This window comes from Eutrema salsugineum, unplaced genomic scaffold (assembly GCF_000478725.1).
Source record: "Eutrema salsugineum unplaced genomic scaffold, Eutsalg1_0 scaffold_5, whole genome shotgun sequence".
Lineage (NCBI taxonomy): Eukaryota > Viridiplantae > Streptophyta > Magnoliopsida > Brassicales > Brassicaceae > Eutrema > Eutrema salsugineum.
This window is the reverse complement of record NW_006256612.1, coordinates 8,726,994-8,749,691: the sequence shown is the minus strand read 5'-3', so window position 1 is coordinate 8,749,691 and position 22,698 is coordinate 8,726,994. Positions and strand designations below refer to the sequence as shown.

General features: G+C 38.6%; 8 protein-coding genes across 9 annotated transcripts in view; 2 read left to right on the top strand and 6 right to left on the bottom strand.

The window, feature by feature from the left end:
- LOC18992961 (bifunctional nuclease 2) overlaps nt 1-953 on the bottom strand; it is a 2,945-nt gene extending 1,992 nt beyond the window's left edge. Inside the window, 2 exon segments of the mRNA XM_006416417.2 lie at nt 31-370; nt 730-953. Of these exon segments, the coding sequence (XP_006416480.2) occupies nt 31-363 (333 nt within the window). The 5' untranslated portion in view covers nt 364-370; nt 730-953.
- Nucleotides 954-1,227: 274 nt separating this feature from the next.
- Nucleotides 1,228-2,194, top strand: LOC18992959 (zinc-finger homeodomain protein 13). Its single transcript, XM_006416413.2, has one exon. The coding sequence runs from the start codon at nt 1,362-1,364 to the stop codon at nt 2,031-2,033; it is 672 nt and encodes a 223-aa protein (XP_006416476.1). The 5' UTR covers nt 1,228-1,361; the 3' UTR covers nt 2,034-2,194.
- A 1,609-nt stretch (nt 2,195-3,803) lies between these two features.
- On the bottom strand, nt 3,804-5,195 carry LOC18992958 (chlorophyllase-1). Its single transcript, XM_006416412.2, has 2 exons — nt 4,851-5,195; nt 3,804-4,596 (listed from the first exon to the last, which is right to left on the bottom strand). Exons 1-2 carry the CDS (start codon nt 5,118-5,120, stop codon nt 3,892-3,894), a joined length of 975 nt encoding a protein of 324 aa, XP_006416475.1. The 5' UTR covers nt 5,121-5,195; the 3' UTR covers nt 3,804-3,891.
- A 397-nt stretch (nt 5,196-5,592) lies between these two features.
- On the bottom strand, nt 5,593-7,724 carry LOC18992957 (protein YeeZ). The gene is made up of 8 exons (XM_006416411.2): nt 7,406-7,724; nt 7,075-7,167; nt 6,892-6,970; nt 6,710-6,788; nt 6,554-6,593; nt 6,332-6,466; nt 6,112-6,252; nt 5,593-6,024 (listed from the first exon to the last, which is right to left on the bottom strand). Exons 1-8 carry the CDS (start codon nt 7,630-7,632, stop codon nt 5,760-5,762), a joined length of 1,059 nt encoding a protein of 352 aa, XP_006416474.1. The 5' UTR covers nt 7,633-7,724; the 3' UTR covers nt 5,593-5,759.
- A 480-nt stretch (nt 7,725-8,204) lies between these two features.
- On the bottom strand, nt 8,205-11,564 carry LOC18992955 (BEL1-like homeodomain protein 10). 2 transcript variants are annotated; one of them, XM_024152589.1, is made up of 5 exons: nt 11,542-11,564; nt 9,750-10,635; nt 9,088-9,473; nt 8,928-8,988; nt 8,205-8,842 (listed from the first exon to the last, which is right to left on the bottom strand). In XM_024152589.1, exons 2-5 carry the CDS (start codon nt 10,533-10,535, stop codon nt 8,411-8,413), a joined length of 1,665 nt encoding a protein of 554 aa, XP_024008357.1. In that variant the 5' UTR covers nt 10,536-10,635; nt 11,542-11,564; the 3' UTR covers nt 8,205-8,410. The 2 variants fall into 2 exon arrangements, with proteins under 2 accessions (XP_024008357.1, XP_006416473.1); XM_006416410.2 differs by lacking the exon at nt 11,542-11,564 and adding an exon at nt 11,213-11,439.
- A 2,899-nt stretch (nt 11,565-14,463) lies between these two features.
- LOC18992956 lies at nt 14,464-16,507 on the top strand. Its single transcript, XM_006416408.2, has 5 exons — nt 14,464-14,888; nt 14,967-15,109; nt 15,207-15,478; nt 15,613-15,767; nt 15,877-16,507. Exons 1-5 carry the CDS (start codon nt 14,612-14,614, stop codon nt 16,467-16,469), a joined length of 1,440 nt encoding a protein of 479 aa, XP_006416471.1. The 5' UTR covers nt 14,464-14,611; the 3' UTR covers nt 16,470-16,507.
- LOC18992954 (jacalin-related lectin 3) lies at nt 16,447-19,239 on the bottom strand. Its single transcript, XM_006416409.2, has 7 exons — nt 19,153-19,239; nt 18,823-19,026; nt 18,298-18,744; nt 17,973-18,206; nt 17,509-17,880; nt 17,099-17,323; nt 16,447-17,001 (listed from the first exon to the last, which is right to left on the bottom strand). The coding sequence occupies exons 1-7, from the start codon at nt 19,153-19,155 to the stop codon at nt 16,702-16,704; spliced, it is 1,785 nt and encodes a 594-aa protein (XP_006416472.1). The 5' UTR covers nt 19,156-19,239; the 3' UTR covers nt 16,447-16,701.
- Nucleotides 18,642-22,521, bottom strand: LOC18992953 (pentatricopeptide repeat-containing protein At1g19720). The gene is made up of 3 exons (XM_024152909.1): nt 19,674-22,521; nt 18,823-19,026; nt 18,642-18,744 (listed from the first exon to the last, which is right to left on the bottom strand). The coding sequence occupies exon 1, from the start codon at nt 22,374-22,376 to the stop codon at nt 19,695-19,697; it is 2,682 nt and encodes an 893-aa protein (XP_024008677.1). The 5' UTR covers nt 22,377-22,521; the 3' UTR covers nt 18,642-18,744; nt 18,823-19,026; nt 19,674-19,694.
- Nucleotides 22,522-22,698: the final 177 nt, after the last annotated feature.

Here is a 22,698-nt window from a genome sequence, read left to right as displayed (position 1 = left end):
TACCAAGATTACATCAACGATTAGAATCAACATACAAGATGAGATTACTATTTAACCGAGATTACCAGCTTCCAGTACACTAGATTTGACATAATCTTCATCATTCTCGTTGAAATTCTCAGCTGTGCTTCCAGTACCGTCAGAATGCGAGCTGAAAAGACATTGTATACTCTTAAACCTCCGAAGATGGACCCGGACAGTGACTGTAGCATTCTGAGACTTGACATTTCTGGTCCGATGACCCAAGAATTGGTTTCTGAGGAGCCTAGGTTTCGAAACAGAGCAGTTGACAAGTGAAGCAGAGACACACGATTGTCTGGGACTAACACTAGGGCAAACAATTGGTGCTTGAAGCGACCTCATCTTTCCTCTTTTGACACAGAACCCAGCCAAATTCAATGGTAAAAATGAAAAAATTTAGTATCAAAACATGTAAACATATCGATTCCCAAAATCACAAACCAATTCCAAAAATAGTAACTCCTTTACTTGAATGGATTCACAAATCACAATTCGATATAGAAAATCACTGATCCCACACAAACTTACAGCAACTAACTTGACTAATTTCAAAAATGCACTACAAAAGATCACACAAAACAAAAATAACAATCGGTGTATTCTAGATCAAAATTAGTGAAAACTATAATTTATATTATCCAGTAGCTTCATCTGTGCAATAAGCAGATAGCCGATTATCGAAATACCAAAAGTAGTTGGGAATTTTACCTTAAAATATCGTAGGAATCGATTGGATTAGATCAGCAGAGGACTAAAGGAAGTATTCCAGTACAGACAGATCAACAAAGACCTAGATAACAGAGAGAGAGAGAGATTATTTCTCTGTCAGATTTATCAGACTCATGTTTGCCTCAGTTGACGAATTTACCCTTTTCACCAACTTCTTGCATTTTTTTTTTTTTTGCTAATGTTCGTGGAGATTGGAGAAGGACAAAATTGAGAATTAAGGTGTATACTCGTAATGACGTGAATTGTTAAACTCGTAAAAAACTGACAAGTCATCAAGTAACAGACGCCGAATAAATTAAGCCTAAATGGACGCCACGTGTACGGCGCCTGTGTCAGGGATGGTTATGGATAAGGTTTTTGGATAAATCTACTACACTAGACGGGAGGGTGACGTTCGTGGGATTTGGGAGACTGTGTTTTGTATGTTGGAAGTCAACGCACTAATATGGGCTTAGGCCCATTTAAATATTAATCGGCCCAAAGTTTTATAGGCTTCACCGGCTGAGACTGTATACACATGTTAAGTTCGTGAGGACACACTTTTCTTGATAATCACGAACTCTCTCTCTCTCCAGCCTTTTTCTCTCTCCTCTTCTTCTTTTTCATCACCAATGGACGAGAAAAGATCATCGAAGAAACGAGAAAAACGCAGAAAACGCAACAAAGCCAAAGCCATTTGCCGTGAAACTGGAGACCACGTTCATTACCCTCCGACGCGCCCACCAAAATCCACGCGTCCTCGTCACGCGCCGTCACCGATCCTCGAATCTATCTTCCAACTTGCTCGCAAGTCACGCTACGGAGAATGCGTGAAGAATCAGGCCTCCGGCATCGGAACCACCGCCTACGACGGCTGCGGCGAGTTCGTTAGCGCCACCGCTGGAGAAGATTCTATGAATTGCGCTGCATGCGGCTGCCACCGTAGCTTCCACCGGGAAGAATCACTTTCCGGAGGAATCCTTGAAGAGCTAAATCTTACTCCGCATCAGTTTCGCCAGATCTTCTGCTCCCCTTACGGCGAGAGAAAGGACGAAGGTAAGAAGCGGATCGTGATGGATCGATCGGGCGGCGACGATTTAGTGGAGGAAGGGGAAGGGAGAGTGAAGAGGTTGAAGACGAAGTTCACGGCGGAGCAGACTGAGAAGATGAGGAACTATGCGGAGAAGCTGCGGTGGAAAGTGAGCCCTGAGAGTAGAGAGGCAGTTGAGAAATTCTGCGTTGAGATTGGAGTTAACCGGAAAAAAATTATGGTTTGGATGAACAATCACAAGGATAAAAATTGATGATGACTACTACATTCCAATGGTGTTGCTTATTTTTTCTTTGTTTCATTTTATTTTGTATATGTGTTTAGGTGTGTGATGTATGAACATGATGTTTTCATATCATTTTGTTATAAGAAAACCAGAGATCTTAGATTATCTATGTATATACATGTTTAGTCTGTGAGGACACACTTCTCGTTTGACTTGGCAAACCAGGAAATCAACCTTCATTAGTAGGATACTTTTAATATACAAGTTTCTAAAATGAATAGAAAAATGTGGCATCAAAATGGTCATTTTGCGTGACCTAGCGTAAGAATGCAAATGTACATGTAGAGAAGCATATGCATCCATAGCCACAGTTCTTACGTGTTGATTTACTTCATTGCTCAACTAATTGGGCCTATTTCAATTATCTAACCATAGAGAGTATCGATGTAGAAGAATAATTCATGGAAATAGCCACAAATATATATTAATGTTGACCCCGTCGCGACTTAAAATGTACAAGAAAACCAAAAACATTGGATTAGCATTTGGACAGGCCACATAAAACACGTAAGAACTGGGGGATTGCTGAGAAGGCAGAGGACAGTAAGTGGAGTTTCTGTCATTTTCTTACTGCGCTACGGTGAAAATTTAAGATGGTAAGAGTATGTACATCAGGGGATCAAGAGTGGTTCATGGTACAGTTTTTGAGACAAAAGAACTTAATTTTAAAGAGACAATATCATTTCGACGAATCTGAAGAGACGGTATCATTCCGAAATAGAGCATTCTGATTGGTCGAAAATTAAAATTTTCGAATTAAATAATAAAAAAATAAAATAAAATAAAATATTATTATATTTTGGTGAACCCTCTCTGATATGTACATGTTCTAAGGAGCACAAGGTATAAAGATTCTAAGGAGCACAAGATATAAAGAGATCAAAATTTGGGATGATGGTTCCAAAGTCATAGGGTTCTTTTGTGAGAAGACAAACTATAACGTTAGCTACTTAGCTAGCAAAAGTTACCACAAAAAAAAAGCAATGGGTAATTCCACTTTTCCGATTTTATTGAATTATTTGTTCTTTGTAGATTTACATGGCCTTGTAGTAAACTCAGTTGTCTTTGTAAGTTCAAATTGATTGGTAATTTACAATAAGTAGGCATTTTACACTATGAAATTATATTTTAGTATATAATTGACATATGTTGTATTTTCTGAATAATAGTTGTTACAGAGTCAATTTTGCATGACGCAATTCCTTTCATCGTCTGGTGACTGGTGGTCATTACCCATGTGAAACTCTGGCGTAAAATGACCACCACACACACACCTCGTCATAGACGTTATACATACTGACAATATCTATAAAGACCATTTCGTCGCCACAATACAAACAAAACGTTTTTTTAATGTGTTTCCTCCATTCATCGAACTTGTATTTAAGATTTTTAACATACAATGAATCTATACGGACCATCTCGTCGCCACATTACAAACAAACAAAATCTTAAATTTGTTTCTGTCTCCGTTTTATAACACTTGTTATCAAGGTTCTTTACACACAAGCAATTCAACAATATAGAGCACTACTTGTGGACCTTTGTTTAGAGTCTCTCATATCTGTCATTTTGATCTCATTCAAATGCTTATCTTCATATTCATATGATGATATAGAAAGACGAACACTTCTTTTCATCTAAACCATTTTTTTTTTTTCACATACTATAATCATCTATAATCTTTATATATGGTATTGGAATTCCAAATGCAACTTGGCAGCATTTTTCTAATGATTTGGAGAATAAATATCAATACGTTTATTCAAAGTTTTGAGCCACTCTGATACAAATACATGTACTGCTGGTGCACATAAGCACCAATCTAGACGAAGTAGCCCGAAGCCTCTTCCAGCTCCGGCAAAGGATCAAGCGTCACCGGAGAGGCAGAAGGATCCTTCAGAATCTCTCGAATCTCCGATTTGTGACCCCATAAACTATACCTGAGAAATGCAACCACAATACCTCCCACAAATCTCCTCATCTCACTCTTTTTTCGTTTCCCGTTCTTACACATACAACCCGCCATAAACCCGACAAAACCGGGCAAATCATCGTCCAACATATCCATATGTCCATAATCAGCAGCCACGAAATGTCCCTTGGTGGCCTTACACTCTTTATAAAACTCCTCATGGTTCACTTCCGCTGGTGCGCATGGTGGCATCATCCCGTTACTCTTGGGTCCGAGACCCGTCCCGACCACTGCAACCGGTATGTCTATCTCGAAGGATTCCGGTTTATACGTTAAGATTTCCGGATCGGTTCTCATGCATTTGCTGATTCCTGCTACCGGGTCGATTCCTATGAGAGCTGAAAATTTGAAGGATGTGTCTAATGTTGCGGCATGGCCTAAAGCAACCGCAAACGCGGTTTTGCCACCGCGGCTATGGCCCACGAGTGCGGTGTATTTGCCATTAGCGTTTACGGAGTTTGGGAGGTGAGCTTTGAGGTTTTCCGATGCCCAGTTTATCACTTTTCCAGCATCGTCCACTTCCACTTGCCCTCCCGGCGGCAAAATCTTGCACAACTGTCGTTTCAGGAAAAAAACAAGTAAATTAATTTAAACATGTATTAGCCTATGATAAATTCACGTAACAACAAATAGAATCAATGATGTCATTTATATCCATATACGTTTATATAATTGAACTATTATAAAATAAATGTATAAATATATATTTTTATATCCATATACGTTTATATAATTGAACTATTATATAATTGACACTAGAATACATTATTTTTCTACATAAGCATATATATATATATATAGATATATACCTGTGGGGCTACAAGAATGTAGCCATGAGAAGCGACGTGGTTAAGAACATCAGAGTAGAAGTAGTTGCGAAGATAAAATCCATGGAAGAATAAGACGACGGGGTAACTTCCGGCAACTGTTGGGGAGGTGATTCTCACCGGCTTAGGCGGCGCCGTCGAATCGGTTTTCGAAGGATCCGCCGTGATCACGGTGGTCGGAAGGCTGCCTCTCTCAAACGCCACCGGAGTTGCCGCCGAGAAAAACGTCTCATTGTCATCCATCGCCGCCATTTTTTTGTATATAGGAAAAAAAGTGTGTTAGACTTAGAATTTGAATGATGAATCTCTCGAGCCTCTAGTTGTTACTATATATATAGGAGTGGGGACTATGTTAATATTTGTTAATATTTCTTATCCATTTGTATTATGTGGTTCTTGGCTTCTCGTAATAAATTTAACAAATTATTTAAACATTTGTGAAACCGACAAATTGCAAAAGAGCACGTGATTTTGAACTTCCAATTGTTACAAGTTAGTTACACAAATATTCTATCATAGTGACTTCTGTAGACTTCTGTGTAGATTAAAAATAAGCGAGGGAAAAATATTTAATCAGACACAACAACAATATCAACCATATTTCCATTAGCATACAACGGTGTTATGAATGAATCTATGATATATTATAGATGCCCACCCCTAATATAGATATGTTTATGAATTTTTTTGTTTGTTTGTATGGTATGATTCTCCAATACCATAGTTTTGAATTTTGAGAATTCTTTAATTTGGAACGTATAATTTCTGAAATTACATCGAAGAAGAGCTTTCTGTCTAACATCTTAAAAGATGAAAAAAAATTTTCCATTGATAACACCATTAGCACTCTTAAAACTGATTAGCAACATTTTTTTTGTTTTTGTTCGGGGCTTAAAAAGGGTTGTCCATCTTGTCGACTATGCTTGGCAATCCCGACTTGTACGAAGGATACATCAACTTCACTCCTAGTTTATTCTTCATATGTTCGTTACGGACTCGTTTCTCGCCTCTCAATGAACTTTCCTCCTGAGATTCATACAGAAATGGTTTTGTTTCGATCTTTACCGCCCAGCGTTTTTCAATCAACTTCAAGGCATATTCAAACACCTCTTCTCTTGGTGCTGGATCATCATCAACGATGTTGTAGATCTCCTCCCTGCGATAACGGTTGAATCATCAGCCTCAAATGAATAGTCATATTTTGATCTCACAAACAGAACATGAAGAAGGATAACATATATACCCTGATGATGTTGGCTTTTTAATGGCGGCTTGAAGAGCTTGGCATATATCTTCAACATGGACTCTCGAAGTGAATCTCCGGGACGCTCTTCTCTTTTGACTTTCAGACAAATGCTGCCGCTTTAACAACGTATCAATCGCACTGCAGCAAGAAAAATTCCCCTTTTTTAACCAGTTTTATTTTTGGCACTAAGAGGCACAATCAGAAGGTGTGAACAAACCTTCGACCAGGTCCATAGATACCTCCAAGTCGAAGGATTTGAGTCGAAATCCCAAGATCACGACCCAAGCTTAACCATCCTTCCTCTGCAGCTAACCTCAGTTTGGCTGTCTGAGTTTTAGGATTTGGGGGATCACTGCAATGGAACGGCCTTAGAGTCACAATCTTAACCTTATTATGAGTAAAAAAGAAGATATGATATCTAGATTAAAAATAAACTTACTCCTCATTGACCCAAGCACCACCATAATCTCCATACACACCTGCAAGGGAATCAGCATAATAAAGTGGTTGATCAGAAGAAGAAGGGGAAATGCAGGTTCCAGTCTACGGTGAAAGGAAAAACATTGATGTACTGAGGAAAGGAAAAGGGATATACTTGTCGATGAGAGATAACAAAGCCATCGTAGATTTCCACTAGTAAGCTTGTCTCTGACAAGTTCGACAATCCGCAACATCTTTTTGGAAATGATATCAACAAAGATAAGTTTTTGTCAGTTAGGCAGACATCAAACATTGATATACCATAAAATCTGAGGAAGAAGCAGATTTTTGGCAAACCGGATCACCAATGCCTGCTAAAGGTGGAATGGAAACGAGCAGGTGCGTGTAATCTTTCACTGTTTCAAGCACACTCCATCTGATTACGAAGGAAACAAAAGAGTTTAAGAAACAGTTTCAGATTCAGAGATCACCACCATAGAAGACAATCGTGGAACTGCTGATTAAAAAGAAAAACCTTACTCAGGTGAATCTGCAGAAAATAGCTGAAGATTGATTCCTCTCTTCTCCCATTCTTTCTTCTTCGAATTACTCCTGCAAGTCCCTGAAACCACCCTAAACCATCACACCATTAACCCCCAAAATGTTAGATCTCTTCTTCTCAAATTTGTGAAAAGAGCTCAATCTTCAATAGCAATTTTGGTCCTATGCATAGACGAAATATTATCGAATTTGAAACCATCATATGAGCCTAGCCAAGACAAAAAATATCCACAAGGTCGTCGTTTTCCACTAAAAACTAGAATCGGAGAAAGAGGAAAGAGAGAGAGAAGGAGAGAAGCTGATATCAAACCAGTCTGCTTCTTTGAGCTGTTGCGCAAAAAAGCCTCCGACGTATCCCATCCCGAGAATGCATATCCGGTTCCGGGATTCTGAATCTGGTGTACCGGATCTAGAATCGGCGATTGCTGACAACGGCCGGAAAGTTTTGATTCGACTACGATTTGGAAGATTCAGTGGTATCGGAGAAAAACGGAAAGGAAGCTCCGGCGAAGACCTTGGTAACTGCAAAACCTCCATTGAAACCGGAGGACTGATAGTCCGAGCCTCCGAGGTCTTCGTACTTGACACTGATTCGCAGTGACTAAGAAACTACGTGCCGTTTGGAGTAACATAGTAAAAGAAGATGAGCTTAAGCGCAGTTTTGTTTCCAAAATTTGGAACAGCATGCCGTTTGTGCAATCCAGCGATATATAATGGCACAGGTCAAAGTCGAATGTGAAGAAAACAACTAGACTTTCGGAGATGACTCTGGTACCGTGAGAAATCAAGAACGGCGCTAGAGAAGTTGTTCTTTTTGTTTTTTCATAGACTTAAAAATCTTGCCTTTCTATATGTACACATGTCTATAAGGGATATGACTAAATCTAAGGGATATAGAAACATGCATATTTACAAATACTGTATACGATTATGTATAATAGAATCTTGAAATCTTGAAACATTCATTGTCTCAAGTACGAAAGAAGATTATACAGACTCATATTCTCAAGACCAGGAACTTCCAAGCCAACAAAACTTGTTATTCAAATATGAAAATCAAATTTTTATCTCCATTCAGAATGGAACGATATTCACACTTCTGCAACTCCAAGTATACTTTATAGTTTATACCACCGTAAATCTTATACACACATATCAAATATTTGGCGTTACAAGTGTACTATACACAAAAGCAACCTACACCTCTACTTTATATGCCACAGATATGGGTGTATAATATGCCTAACTATAAAAATGCAAAAAGCACCTTTCTTGTGCTTCAAGAATCATGTCCTCTGTTCCAAGAACGATAGTATCAAACAACGAAGTCGTGCAAGTGATGGGCATTTGAGAATCTGCTGTCTTGCTGGTTGTTTCCGCCAATGTAACGGTAATCATCCAGACCAAACCCGTGATAGTTCATCAGAGTATCGTAATCCGCTGAACGGTTCATCTGTTGTTGTTGTTGTGGTGGCTCACCATCATTGCCTGAAACACGGTCTGGTTTAGCTTCTGATGAGAATCCAATGTTTGTCGTGTCTGCGGATGAATAAGTGAGATTGTTATTGTTGTTGTTGCTCTCCTGCTGCTGCTGCTGCGAAGAGGAGTCTTCTTGGTTTGTGCTGTTGGGTTCTTGAGAAGACTTGGAGATTAGTAACTCAGACTCACCACCAAACTCTTCTTTGTACATCTCTTCGATCATCGGTTTCCATAGACGAACTCTCGCGTTTATGAACCAATTAGCAACCTAAATACAGAGCAGAAACTAGACTGACTCAAGCAGAACTCAAAGATTGCAACTTTAAAGCAAGACAAAAAGCTATAAATTGTACCTGGTTTTTCGACAGTCCTGTCTGTTTCGCAAGCATGACTTTCTCAGATTCTTTCGGGTATCTACAGTTAACAACCATACGAAAACATAAAGTCTCTTGAATGTTCTGTAATGGGTAACTGAAAAGGTCTTAACTTGTGAGAGAAGAAGAAGACACATACGGATGAAGGAAATGTTCGAAGAGCCAAGCGCGAAGAGCAGAGACAGAGTTTTCAGGGAGACCTCTTTGTGGTCTCCAAGCGGGTCGAACCATTCCAAGCTGTTGATGCAAAGCTCTTTGCTGTCTCAACCGTTGATCTAAATACCTCAGTCTTGGTATTCTCTCTCCTTGTTGCTCATCCAACGACTCTCCTCCTTTCTCTCCAAGTTTTTCTCTGATGATCTGAATTTGTTCCTTTATAGTGTCACGAAGGGAGCGGAAATGGCAAGAGATTCTGTTGAGAGCGACTGATGTGTAAGGCTTAGCCGATCCAAGTCCTGCTACTATCTCAAATGATGAAGCTAATGCTTCCATTTGGTGGTAATATTGGTTATACCTTTTATCTACCTGCAAGCATTAACACAACCACAACAAGCAAAGCATCCTCATTAACTCTCTCAAACCAATCCAAAATCGAATTGAAATATACAATCGGAAAACAAAACCAAAGAGGACATACCATAAACAATTTTTTTTTTCATGTTCTAATAAACCATAAACGAAACAGAACTATGCTTGAAAAGATAATAATCCGATTAAAAGTTTAAGTTCTATGAGAAATCCTCTATATTAAGGTCGAAATTCTTCACAAGATTGAGAGATGTAAGTTAGTTAAATAACTACCTCATCAACCATTGTCAAAAGCTTGTTCTTCTTGTTCTGAAGTTCTTGACGTTCAGTTATAGATAATTCTATTGATTTCGCGTTCGAATCACTCGATAACTCGGCACTGCCTCCTCCTCCTCCTCCTCCTTCTGTCTCCTTGGAACCATTGTTAAAGTCTTCACCTTTCTTCTTCTTCCTCATCTGGTTTAGTTCTTTCTTGACACTAACCACTTCATCGAGCAGATTTTGAGCCGGTTTAAGATACTGAGAACGCAAAACGCTGCTCATAAACCCTCCTCCTGCTGCTTCGTTATACCGATAATGGTTGTAGAACCCAATCCCGCCATTACCGCCACCATAACCAGAGGAAGGATCAGATTGACCCAACAACAACATCTCTTTGCTTTTCACACCGATCTCATCCACGTTAAACGGAGTCGTTTCCTTGACTGAGATTGAAGGGTTTTGGGTGAAACCCAATTGGTATTGATGATAGTGAAACGAAGGAACAGAGATTTGAGTCCCGAGGCTTAGAGACAGTCCTTGACCGTCGTGAAAGCTTAGATCGCTGCTCGAAACGGCACCGTTTCCAGCAACTTCTCCGTTGAGATTTTGAAGATTCGTTACGACGTCTCCAGTGGTGGGTGGGATAAAGACCATCTCGTTTCGAGCATTATCTCCGACGAAAGATGCGGCGGCCGAGGAAGAAGAAGCTTGTTGTTGCTGTTGTTGTTGTTGTTGATGGTTGAGATAGATTGGTTCTTGCTGGTAACAGTTGACATTACTTGGGTAATAAACCGCCATGGTGGCTTTTCGTTTATCAACAGCTTTTTTTGTAAGGTGACTTGTAGGAGTTTGATTACAGTAAGGTCTAGTTCAATTAATTTGGTCGGAAAATGAGATCCTGCAGACAAAAAAAAAAACAGAGGAAGAGTCGTGTAAGGTGGGAATTTTTTAAAAAGTGTCTCGAGAAATCTGAGAGATAGGTTGAAACATCGTAATCCTTCATACCAAACAATTTTATCATTAACAGTTTCGAAAGCAACAAACAGAGAAGAGCATTCGGACAAAAAGATTCCGAGGATTAAAGTCAAATTCTTGATAAAGCAAATGCTTTCCGTCAAGAACTGAAGAAACCCAGAAAAAAAAACCCAATTCAGGGAAATAGCAAACCCGAGCTATCGAGATTTAATTGAAAATAAAGAAACCCTAATTCGAAGATGAAAAAACAAAAAATGCAGAGTGGATTAAGTTATGTAGCTTAGCTCAGTGACTCAAAAAGAAGAGAAGATCAATTATTACATATAGAAAGGTAAAGTGTTTTTGATGATTTCATCTACATAGGAGAATTTCCAAAAAGGAAGGAAGGGAGAAAATAGATAACAGAAAGTAAACAAGATATACAGTACAGATCAATCATAGAGAATCAAGAATCAAGAATCAAGAACCAAGAACTTGGATTAAAGTAAAAGAGAAACTACCTGAGGGAGAAATGAAACTTTAAAAGCCCTAGAAAAAGAGAGAGATTGTTGTGAGTGTGGATGTGGCTATATCAGGTAACCCAAAGGAGACGAGTATCGAACAGTCGAAGACAAAAAAAGATTTGAGACCCAATCCCGAGAGAGAGAGAGAGACGATTAATAATTGAAAAAATAAACAAAAAATTTCACTCCACAAGAACAAAACCAACTCATCTTATCATTGGGACATTAGACACCAACCCAATTTTAAAAAGTTTAAATTTTAATATTATTAGTGCAATATCAACAATAAAATAATGACACTACCGGAAAATTTTGACAACCGCTACCTGTAATTTTTAATCTTTTCCCGGCAGAAGCTTCTGTATCTTATGCTTCGAGTATAAATAAATTAAAATGATTTTTTTTGTGTGCCAACCATTCCTAGATAAACACGTGAGAGTATAGAAAACACCAAAGTGTTCTTTTTCGGATTAGGGATAATATTTTCTTTCGACGACTTTAACTTACAAATGAACGATTCCACACCAAAATGCGTTTTATCGATTATGTCCTTTCGACGACTTTGATTCATAGGATTACTTTACCGTATTTTTATGTTAACTAAATACAAAACAAACAAAAATTGGGTGAAGGCAATAAACGAATGGTAATATATAAATAGTGTTAATATATGCAAGAAAGGTTCAAAAAGAAAAGTATATTACCAACAAAAATTCTTAACTATTTACAAATTATAATAAAGTAAAGAATTTACAAGGATTGGTATTCTATCCTAGCCAAAAAAAAAATCTACAAAGGACATAACCACCATGGTATATATATAGGAAACAACCCTCATCGTGCGAAACTTTACGGAACTTTAACGACTTTTTTCTGATTTATGTACCTGCCACATCTTCTATAGTCTGGATTTGGATTCCAGATCTAATATGTTTTAAACAAAAATAATTGTTCTTAGTTCTTTGCTTTCATCACCATCATGAAGTTCGATAAATTAACTTCAAACATTTCTTGATTTATTCAGCTTTTAATTACTTTGTAATTTTTTGGTTTTGCTATAACGGATACCATACATGGTGGCGGAAATTAAACTCCATCAAATAAAACGTAGAAACGTTACTATAAGTAGAAACTTGAAATTACAAAACTGCCATTGAGAAGCTGGTTTAAGGAAGAAGATAAAACAAAGGTGGGTGGGTGTCTGTTCATTTGCTTAATTGAGGGATTAAATGACTTAACAACCAGTTGGTGAGTCCCTCCTTACTCTTCTGTTATACCCTTTTTTTTTCCTAAGTTGTTGTCTTTTTCAGAAAAAAAAAGTCCAGTTATAAAACCTTTAAGCTAGTTATACATATATATTCGATTTATTTTGTGTCTGCATTTGCATATTCCGTAATGCATTATACGTATATATAAATATTATTTTTGTAGCTACACACCATTGCCGACACAAAATCATTTGTGATGCAGCATTGTGTTGGAAAATTATACATAAGTTTGAGTCTTGGAGTTGGAGAGATGATTACTTTGACTTTGTTTCCACGTGTGTGTTGATTTATTAAAAATAAATATAGGCAGTTAGCTGGTGAGAGATGGATTAAATGTAATGAAATTTGAGATAGTTTTTTGTACTGTTATTAAAATGTTATGATTACGATTTTGTAAAACACGTATTATAGTTACGATGAGTTCTTAAAATAAGAATATAATACGATGACGATGATTCCATGAATACGAATAAAGATGATGCTAAATGAGGAAATGGTGTGAGTAAGAAACGAAGGACCTTTAATTAATTCTTGTCAACTGTCAAATCTACTATATTAGTTACATGAATATCCAATAACTTTATAGCAGTAATAGCCACAAGTTATGGCCGTCTAACGAAAAGCAAATGTATTTATTGCCACATACATTGTTGGACTACACGACGACGGATCATCGCCACTAAATTTCATGTTCGACTGTTTTGTATAATTATAGATTCAAGAGTTATTTACATTCAAAAACACTTTCAAGTTTAATTCTTACAAAAAAGACACTTATAGCTATTGGGTAATTTATTTTTTTGTTAATCCGAAATTGTCCTTCGTGGATGTGATAAGGTGGATGCGAACTAATAGATAGCAGATTAAAACCCAGATTTCAAAAACAGTAATTATCTTTTCCCATCTATTTTCTTTTGTATTTTTCTGTATTATGAAAAACATAAAATATTTTTTTTTGTTAGAATGAGTTATAATTTTATTTTCTCATTGTTTTAAGATCCATTATACTATAGTTTATTTATCAAACAAAAAAATTTCAAAAACATATGTATAAAACTTTTAAAAAAAATCAAAAGTCTAGGCAGATATCCACTTAGAAAATATGATGTGGATGATGCATAATGGACATATAACATGGACTTGAATGCGTGGATATGTTTTCATTGAGGTATCCACATATAAAATATGATGTGGATGATGCATAATGGATATATAACATGGATATGATTACGTGGATATGTTTTCATTGATATATTCAACATGGATATACATTTTACATTGTTTATAACCTATCCATATGATCCACGTCCACCTTATGGACAATGTAAAATGTATATCTATGTCGAATATATCAATGAAACATATCCACCCAATCATGTCCATGTTGTATATCCATTATACATCATCCACGTCATATTATCGGAGTGGATATCTACCTATACTTTTGATTTTTTAAAAAATTTTATACATATGTTTTTGAAATTTTTTTTGCTTGATAAATAAATTATAGTATAATGGATCTTAAAACAATGAGAAAATGAAATTATAACTCATTTTAATAAAAAAAATATTTATGTCTTTCACAATACAAGAAAATACAAAACAAAACAGATGGGAAAAACTAATAATTATTTTTAAATTTTAGTTTTAATCTACTATCCACTTCTTCGAATCCACCTTATCGTATCCACGTATCGTATTCACGAAGGGTAATTTCGGATTATTTAAGCGTAAACAGTGAAATAAATTACCCAATAGCTAAAAATTACTCTTTTTGTTATTTGAGTTATAAAAGTGTTTTTGAGTGTAATTATCTCTAGATTCAATTGATCGAAACTACTTATCAGGCCCAGATATAAAAGAAAAGGGCCAGCTGAGAAAAACGGCAAGCTTTTTGTTTCTAAATACTTCAAACGGCCTAAATTGCGAAGTTCTGTAAAGAGTTCACTGATTAGCGATTTACCAATCAAAGCTGTGACAGTGATCCATCTTGTTTCTACCAATTTTCCCTCTCGATTTCTTTTGGTTATCTACTTCGGAGAGAAGAGATCCTTTGAATTGCGAAGATCGATTGTGAACGTAGAAAGTGGAAACCCTAGGATGTGATTCTAGCTGGAGATAACCACCAATGGGGAAGCCGTCGACGAGTGTGTGGGTAACAATGCAGAAGAAGAGATGGCCTCTGATGATTCTGCTGGTTTTATCAGTCTCAACAGTGGGAATGATTCTCGTGAGATCTGCCTTTGATTCCTGTAGTGTCAGTGGAAAGAGATGCGGCCGATTTGTGGCGGAGAAGGAAGAGGTCAGTGACGTGAAGATCCGATCGGGTTCGGGATTGCCGAATCCTCTCGGTTTCATGAAATCGAAGCTCGTCCTGCTTGTCTCTCACGAACTCTCGCTCTCAGGTGATATTCTCGATCTTACTTTATCTCGAAGCGAACTCAGGGTTATTGAAGTGATGTAAGCTAGTGCGTGTGATTTAGGTGGACCTTTGCTGTTAATGGAACTGGCGTTTTTGTTGAGAGGAGTTGACGCTGAAGTTGCTTGGATCACGAATCAGAAACCAGTTAAAGCAGATGAGGTGATCAAGGTTTTGGAGCACAAGATGTTGGATCGAAGAGTGCAGGTTAAAATTAGCTCATTCGAAAAATTTAGATAGACCTTCATGATTGTTCTTTTATTCTGATCAATAAGTGTAGTGTTCAATCTATTGAATCGTTCAGGTCATCTCGGCAAAGAGTCAGAAAGCCATAGATACAGCTGTAAAGGCTGATTTGGTTGTTTTGAATACTGCTGTTGCTGGGAAATGGCTTGATGCAGTTCTCAAGGACAATGTTCCTAAAGTTCTTCCCAAGATACTCTGGTGGATTCATGAGATGAGAGGTCACTATTTCAAACCAGATTTAGTCAAGCACCTCCCTTTTGTTGCAGGCGCAATGATTGATTCGCATGCAACAGCTGAATACTGGAAGAATAGAACTCATGATCGCTTAGGGTCTGTTTCCTCTCTTTGCACTTCTTTTTAAAGTCAACTATGTAGAGTCTTGTGACATTTCAGTTTGCTCTCAGCTGACTTTTTCTTATCTCGTTTTTGACATCAATGTGTTCTCTTCAACTGTTGTAACACAGGATTAAAATGCCTAAAACTTATGTCGTGCACCTAGGAAATAGCAAGGAGCTGATGGAAGTAGCTGAAGATAGTTTTGCCAAGAGAGTTCTCCGTGAGCAAGTTCGAGAATCTCTTGGTGTGCAGGATGAAGACATACTATTTGGCATAATTAATAGTAAGCTATCTCTTACATTCTTCTTGTTTTAATAGTTTCTTCGATAGCATCATCTTAAAAACCAAGAATTTACTTAATTTGCTTTTGCCGGTTGCTTCACTTATTGCAGGTGTATCGCGAGGGAAGGGCCAAGACCTATTCCTCCGAGCCTTCCATGAGAGTCTTAAAATAATCAAAGAGGCGAAAAAGCTTCAGGTTCCAACAATGCATGCAGTAGTAGTAGGAAGCGACATGAGCGCACAGACGAAATTTGAGACAGAGCTACGCAACTTTGTACAAGAGAAGAAACTTCAGAGAATCGTCCACTTTGTCAACAAAACAATGAACGTAGCACCATATCTAGCAGCAATTGACGTTCTTGTCCAAAACTCCCAAGCCAGAGGAGAATGCTTCGGGAGAATAACAATCGAAGCCATGGCCTTTAAGCTTCCTGTACTCGGTACTGCAGCAGGAGGAACCATGGAGATTGTAGTGAACAGAACAACTGGTCTATTACACAACACCGGTAAAAATGGCGTCTTACCTCTTGCCGAAAACATTGTGAAGCTGGCAACAAACACGGAGATGAGGACGACAATGGGGAAGAAAGGGTATGAGAGGGTAAAAGAGATGTTTTTGGAACATCATATGTCACATCGAATAGCTTCTGTGCTCAGAGAAGTGTTGCAACACGCAAAAATTCACTCACGAACAACAACTTAGGATCATTTTTTAGCAAGGAAATGCCAATGTTGCTACACTTTTATTTTACACTCTTTTTGTTTCCCTTAGATTTTCGTACTTATTCTGTTTATAGAAAATTTTATTAACTCGAAAGGAAATTCAATGCGTTTAGGCGCATGTTTATTTACTTGCCGCTCCTAGTGGATAAACTGTATGCGTCGGTCCAACCATACGAGGTTAGATGTTTTCTTGTTTTGTGCAGACAAGATTTTCAGTACATCTTGAAACAAGAACTCCTGTTGTATTGAGTCTTATTATTGCCAAGCCAATGCTGCATATGAACTCCAATGGCGTCCAAGTAAGAGCTACTCCTTCCATGTAAGCCCAACACTTTTCCTTCTGTTGCAGTTGAAGTGAAAAACGTCCCTGTCTCTTCTCCATACGGACCGTACTTGCCACGGCTCGTAAAGAAACAGAGAGACTTGACAACATTAGATCTGTCTGAATTGTTTAGAGGTCCGTAATACCCCGAAATGCAGGTGAGCATCTCGTTTGGATACTCAAGTTTAATCTGCAAGAGAGATTTGAGATCAGCATTATAAATAGTTGTGATGAATCAGGAACCAAAAGTGATACTATATACGAAAGAAGAGGCGATTGTGGTCTACCCTGTGTGTGGCGACTCCATTGTTACCACCACCATGTTTAATGGACCAAACAGATTGTCCATTTCTATCGTACTCGACTTGTACTGAAGAGATGGCATCTTTTTCTCTTGTTACAAATATCTGCTTGATCCCTGAATATACTCCATCGTCCCATGGTTTACCTCCGTTGCCTCCCCACGGTCCAGGCCCGCTCGGTGTTGGTTCTTTGACAACTCCACGCTCAACCTGTGGATATTTCAATAAGAATAGAAAAAAAAAATTAACAAAATCCAATCTAAAACGAACAAGAACCGGAACTTAAACTGATCCACAGGTTTACATTGCCCTGCTATTTTCTAGAAACTTAAAACTTGAAAAACCAGAAATCCAAATCGAAACGGCATTGGTATTGTTATTGAATCTACAAGTACCTCTTCGCCATGGCCGTTTGCTGCAAGGACTAGCTTATTAGCCCACGGGGAATTTTCAATTTCCGGGACACCAGAGCTATTATGAGGAACAATTGCATTGCGAGGAGATGTCTTAAGAGAATTTATTTTGCATTCCATAACATGAACACCAATGGAGTCAAGAAACAGGCCTTCTCTTCCAAGAAATCCAACAACTTTTCCCTCATCGATTTTATGTGCAAAAGAAGGTCCTTGTTCTTCTCCAAAAGGTCCATGTTTTCCTAGGTTGGTGTGGAAAGTCAGTGACTTTATCACATTTGGTCCCATGTACATCAGTGGTCCATATGTTCCCGTCACATGTGTTAAAACCTCTGACGGGTAATCGAACACAATCTGCAAATTATATTCAAACAGAAAACAAGAAGCTGTGATATATGAAGCGTAATTTAGCTTAAGCGACCAAAAAAGGTTTCAAGTTCACACACCTTATCATGTTTGAATCCTCCCCTGCCACCATGCTTGCTTCCCCACACAGCTTGTCCTCTAAAATCATAACAGACCTTTATTGACACAATCCCAACATTGCGTGACAAATTGATTTGTCTAATACCGGTATAAATCCCATCGTCAAACATGATACCACCGGTTCCACCCCATGGTCCATATGTTTTCGCACCACCTCCAGCTTTTGGCTGCAGCTTCTCAGTATCTGTCACCAACTGATAAAAACAGATTCGATGTTTTCTGTTAAAACAAAAACCGAGAAAAATCGAAAGACATGAATGTATAACATAAAAGTTTATAAATCACCTTATGCTTGGTGATCTCAGCATCTGCATGATCTCGGGATTCAAAAGAAGGCAAAGTTGAATCTTTCTGTTTGAGTGCAACAACTATATCAAATCTCTGGCCTACACTTCCTTGAAACACTGAGTACTCCAGTTTCTTATCACCATGGGAGACATTTTGATGTGAGTGCAAAACAATTTTCGACGAGGGACTATTTTCTTTAGGAATTGGTTGAAGGTGAACACCAATAGCATCCACATACCAACCAGCCTTTCCATGGAACCCAATAATCTTCGAGTCTAATTTTGGCAATGCAAAGTATGTACCTGACTCAACACCAAACGGTCCATATTTTTTGCGGTTGCTCTCAAAGGTAAGCGACCGGACACAGAGATGCCCCCAGACGTCAAAGCTACCATAGGTTCCACGCACTGAAGTCAAATACTCATGCGGGTAATCAAGTTTGACCTAAACAACACGAGAACGGTGATCAATTTCTGAAAACTAAGAGGATTACTTTAGGGATAAAGAGTCTATATGCTTTACCTTATCAAACTTTGTGCCTCCCTTTCCTCCACGTTTTTCAGACCAAACCGAGCTACCATTCTTGTCATACTCCACTTGGATGGAGTCTATACTAGAACCATGAGCTACAACTATTTGCCTTACTGTGGTGAACATTCCATCATCCCAGGCATGACCACTTTGGCCTCCCCATGGGCCAACAGATGTAGGCTTGCCTTCAACACTCTGCAGCAACAACTTCAAGTTAACCCCACAGAATCATAACTGCCACAATAGTTTTTCAAGGCGGAAAATCATACATAGAATAATGAATAATGTTTAATGAGGCTAAACAAAAGATGTTGGTAATACCATCCTCAGGCTAAGATGATCTCTAAAGACTCAAAGCAAGTGTAAGAAGCTCGAGTAAAGAGATAGCTGACTACTGCAACACATAGCTTAGACATTTGATGGGAATTTATGATGGATGAAAAGGTTACGTTTGTGGTTGGGGAATTTATGGAATATATAAATAAAGTTGCAGAATACACGTTATTCCAAGCAACTCATTCTCGTTTCCACTATCAAGGGAAGTCATGGAAGGAAAAAGAATCATAATCTTGAAGGAATCATAATCTTGAAAGAATCATATCTCCCAAAATAACAAAAACACGCACCACTGAACCTTTCCTAAATGAGTACTATTAGAGTTTCCTACCCGGTCCCCATAAGTTGGATTCCAAGGTACTATTGGAGTTCAGTAGCTTTTACAGTTCAACTATATATATTTGATAATTCAATAACCTCTTAACACCGGCAGAAAAAAAAAATTGAGAATATTTTATTCTGTGGTTAAGTGGTTAAAAGACTGCTCAAATCAAGTTAAGTCATACCTTAGTGGTTGGTTAATCACTCTACCAATAATCTTTACAGGAACAATCTCCATTCTTAAAGTGGTGCAAGCATCTTGTGTCCTCCAACAATATGTCACAGCCGTATCTCCTAGAGATGTACTTAGCAGTATTATGGCAATCTCGGCACATCCTAAGATTTTTCAAGATCCTTATCGTCTTATGTGCACGAGATGAGGAAATTAGACCAAAAGCCATGGCAAACTTTTCGCTGTGGATTCCGCAAGTTTCTTCCCTTCCTTCTTCCTCAATCAAAAGTTCCCCATTATATTGGTCATTTCTATCATCCAGCCTACACAATTTTTCCACCCAGGGATACAGCACATCAGTACATAGTTGCGACTTATCACCTGTGGTGAATGTGTGAATGGAATTCCTGACTTCAATCCAGCTATGCCCAAGAGGTTTCTTCAGCAAGTTATCTCTCCTCGGCTTCTTTCCTTCTAAAGATCTTCCAAGTTTTGCACCTAACGCATAGATCTGCGAAACCACATTTTCAGTGATTGGATTTTCAGGTTCCAAGGAGAACAAGTGCTCTGCTGCATGGATTGCCAAGTCAATATCACCATGAATCCTGCAGCCAGTTAAGAAGCTTTCCCAGATGGGTGTCTCTGATTGAACATTCATCTCCTGGATAAACTGAACAGCTTCTTCAAGTCTGTTGGATCGTCCGTACAAAGATATCATAGCAGAACAATGTTCCAGAGCAGGAATAATATTATAATCATCCGCTATGCTGGAGAAGACTTTCTTTCCTTCGTCTACATTTCCCATTAGACCGTGCGCAAGGATGATACTCGAAAGCGTTCCCCTGTTTGGCTTAATTCCCTGTGTCTTCATTTGATTAAAAAGATCAAGAGCTGGACCGTATCTGCCATGTAAAACATAACCTCCAATCAGCGAGTTCCAGGTTATGATGTCTTTCGTTTCCATACCCTTGAATATGGTTCTTGCGTATGCTATATCCCCTGACTTAGCATAAGTATCTGTTAAAGCGTTTTTAACAGCATGAACAGCATCTAGGTTTCTCCGCAACACACAACCGTGTATCTCTCTTACCATTTTGGTCGCAAGAAGATTAGCACAAGCAGGCAAGAGACTTAGTATGGTAACTGAATTCGGCGTGAAGCGAGAAAACTGCATTTTACGAAAAAGTTCCAAGGCCTCGTCTTTTTTCCCGTTTTGTATGTAACCCGCAATTATTAGGTTCCATGATGCAGTATTCCGCTGAACTTTCCCATCTTTTTCCATCCTCTGAAAGAGATCCATAGCCTCACCCTCGTCTCCGTTCTTAATATATCCTGAGATCATCGTGTTCCATGTGATAATATTTGGTTTTACATTTGCATCCTGCATCCTTGTAAACAATTCATAAGCCTTGCCACAGTATTCTGCATGGCAATACCCTGTTATCATCGAGTTCCAAGTATACACATCCTTATTCTTCACCGAATCAAAAACTTTCCTTGCATCTTCCAGCTTCCCACACTTCGAATACATATCCACCAGAGAGTTGCCCACAAGAACATCATCCATAAAACCCATCTTCACGGCAATAGAGTGAACTTCCGATCCCAGGTTCAGAACTTTCAAACACGAACAAGCAGACACGGCACTCATAATAGTGACTCCGTTCGGTACTACACCCGCTAAAAACATCCTCCTAAACGTATCTAATGCCTGATATCTCTTCCCATTATGAATCAATCCTGAAATCATCGCTGTCCAAGTAAACACGTCAGCAGTTACACCAAAACTCTCCATCTTCTGCATCAAATCCATTGCAGCATCGCATTTTCCTAGCTGGTTATAACCCCCAATTAATATGTTCCAAGTTACTAACCCTGGGGAAATTCCTTCTTTCTCCATCTCTTCGACCAACTCTACAGCTTCTTCATGTTTACCATTTTGGCAGTAAGCTAACAGTACTGAGTTCCAAGCAACCACATCTCTCTCCTCCATGCGTCTAAAAAATTTCGTAGCTAAACTCAGCTCACCGCATTTCGCATACACAGCTAGAATCGAGTTGCTTACACGAAGACACGAGGTCATCCCGAGTTTTATGACCACGGAATGAATCAACTTCCCAGTCTCAACGTCTCCACAATTCGCACAGCCCTGTAATATCTTGGGAAGCAAGAAATCATCAGGCAAAACTCCATCTCCCATCATCAAACGAAAGAGCTTAGAGACTTCTTTCCACCGATGTTCCCTCGAGTAAGCACCAATCATGGCAGACCATGTGTACAGGTTTCTCTCACGCATTGAATCAAACACCTTACGGGCATCGACGAGGCACCCGCATTTAGCATACATGCTCAACAGCTTAGTCTCCAAAAACACGTCTGGTTGGGGCAACAGACCGAACCGAGAATGAAGGATGCGACCCAAATGAACAGAACCAGAATCAATGCACGATTCCAACAAGTTGAGGTAAGTGCTTCGTTTTACCTTGGATCCTTGTTGAAACATCGAGTCCAGAGCTTTCTCAGCTTCGAGCAGACTTCCATTTCTACACAAGTATTCCAATTGCTCGTCGGGAATGATAATGGGTTCGTTCCTCTTGGTGAAAGATAGAGTTTTCTTTCTGGATTTTGGATGAACTTCAGGTGAATTCTCTACCTTTGCTGGAATCTGATAATTCAAACAAGTTTTGGGAAATGATGGTAAGAAAAGCTTCTCCATTGTATCTATGATACTGTTAAAACTTCTACGAGGATTCTTCTTCTTCCTCCGTTTCCTCTTTGGTTTTCCAACGAGAGTTTACAGAATACACAGTATCCACGGCGAGGAAGAAGATAAGGAAGAAGGATACTGACTCTCTCGGTTAATGGAGAATTCTCTGTCAAATAAAATATGAAACATTTGCGATAAGAATTTCAACTTCCAGTATGATTTTGACACGTGGAACATGACTGCTCTCACAAATTAATTAATCCAATTTGAATCCAGACCCAGAGATCAGGATTTTTACAGCTTTGTAAGGTCTCTCAACGTATTCGATTTT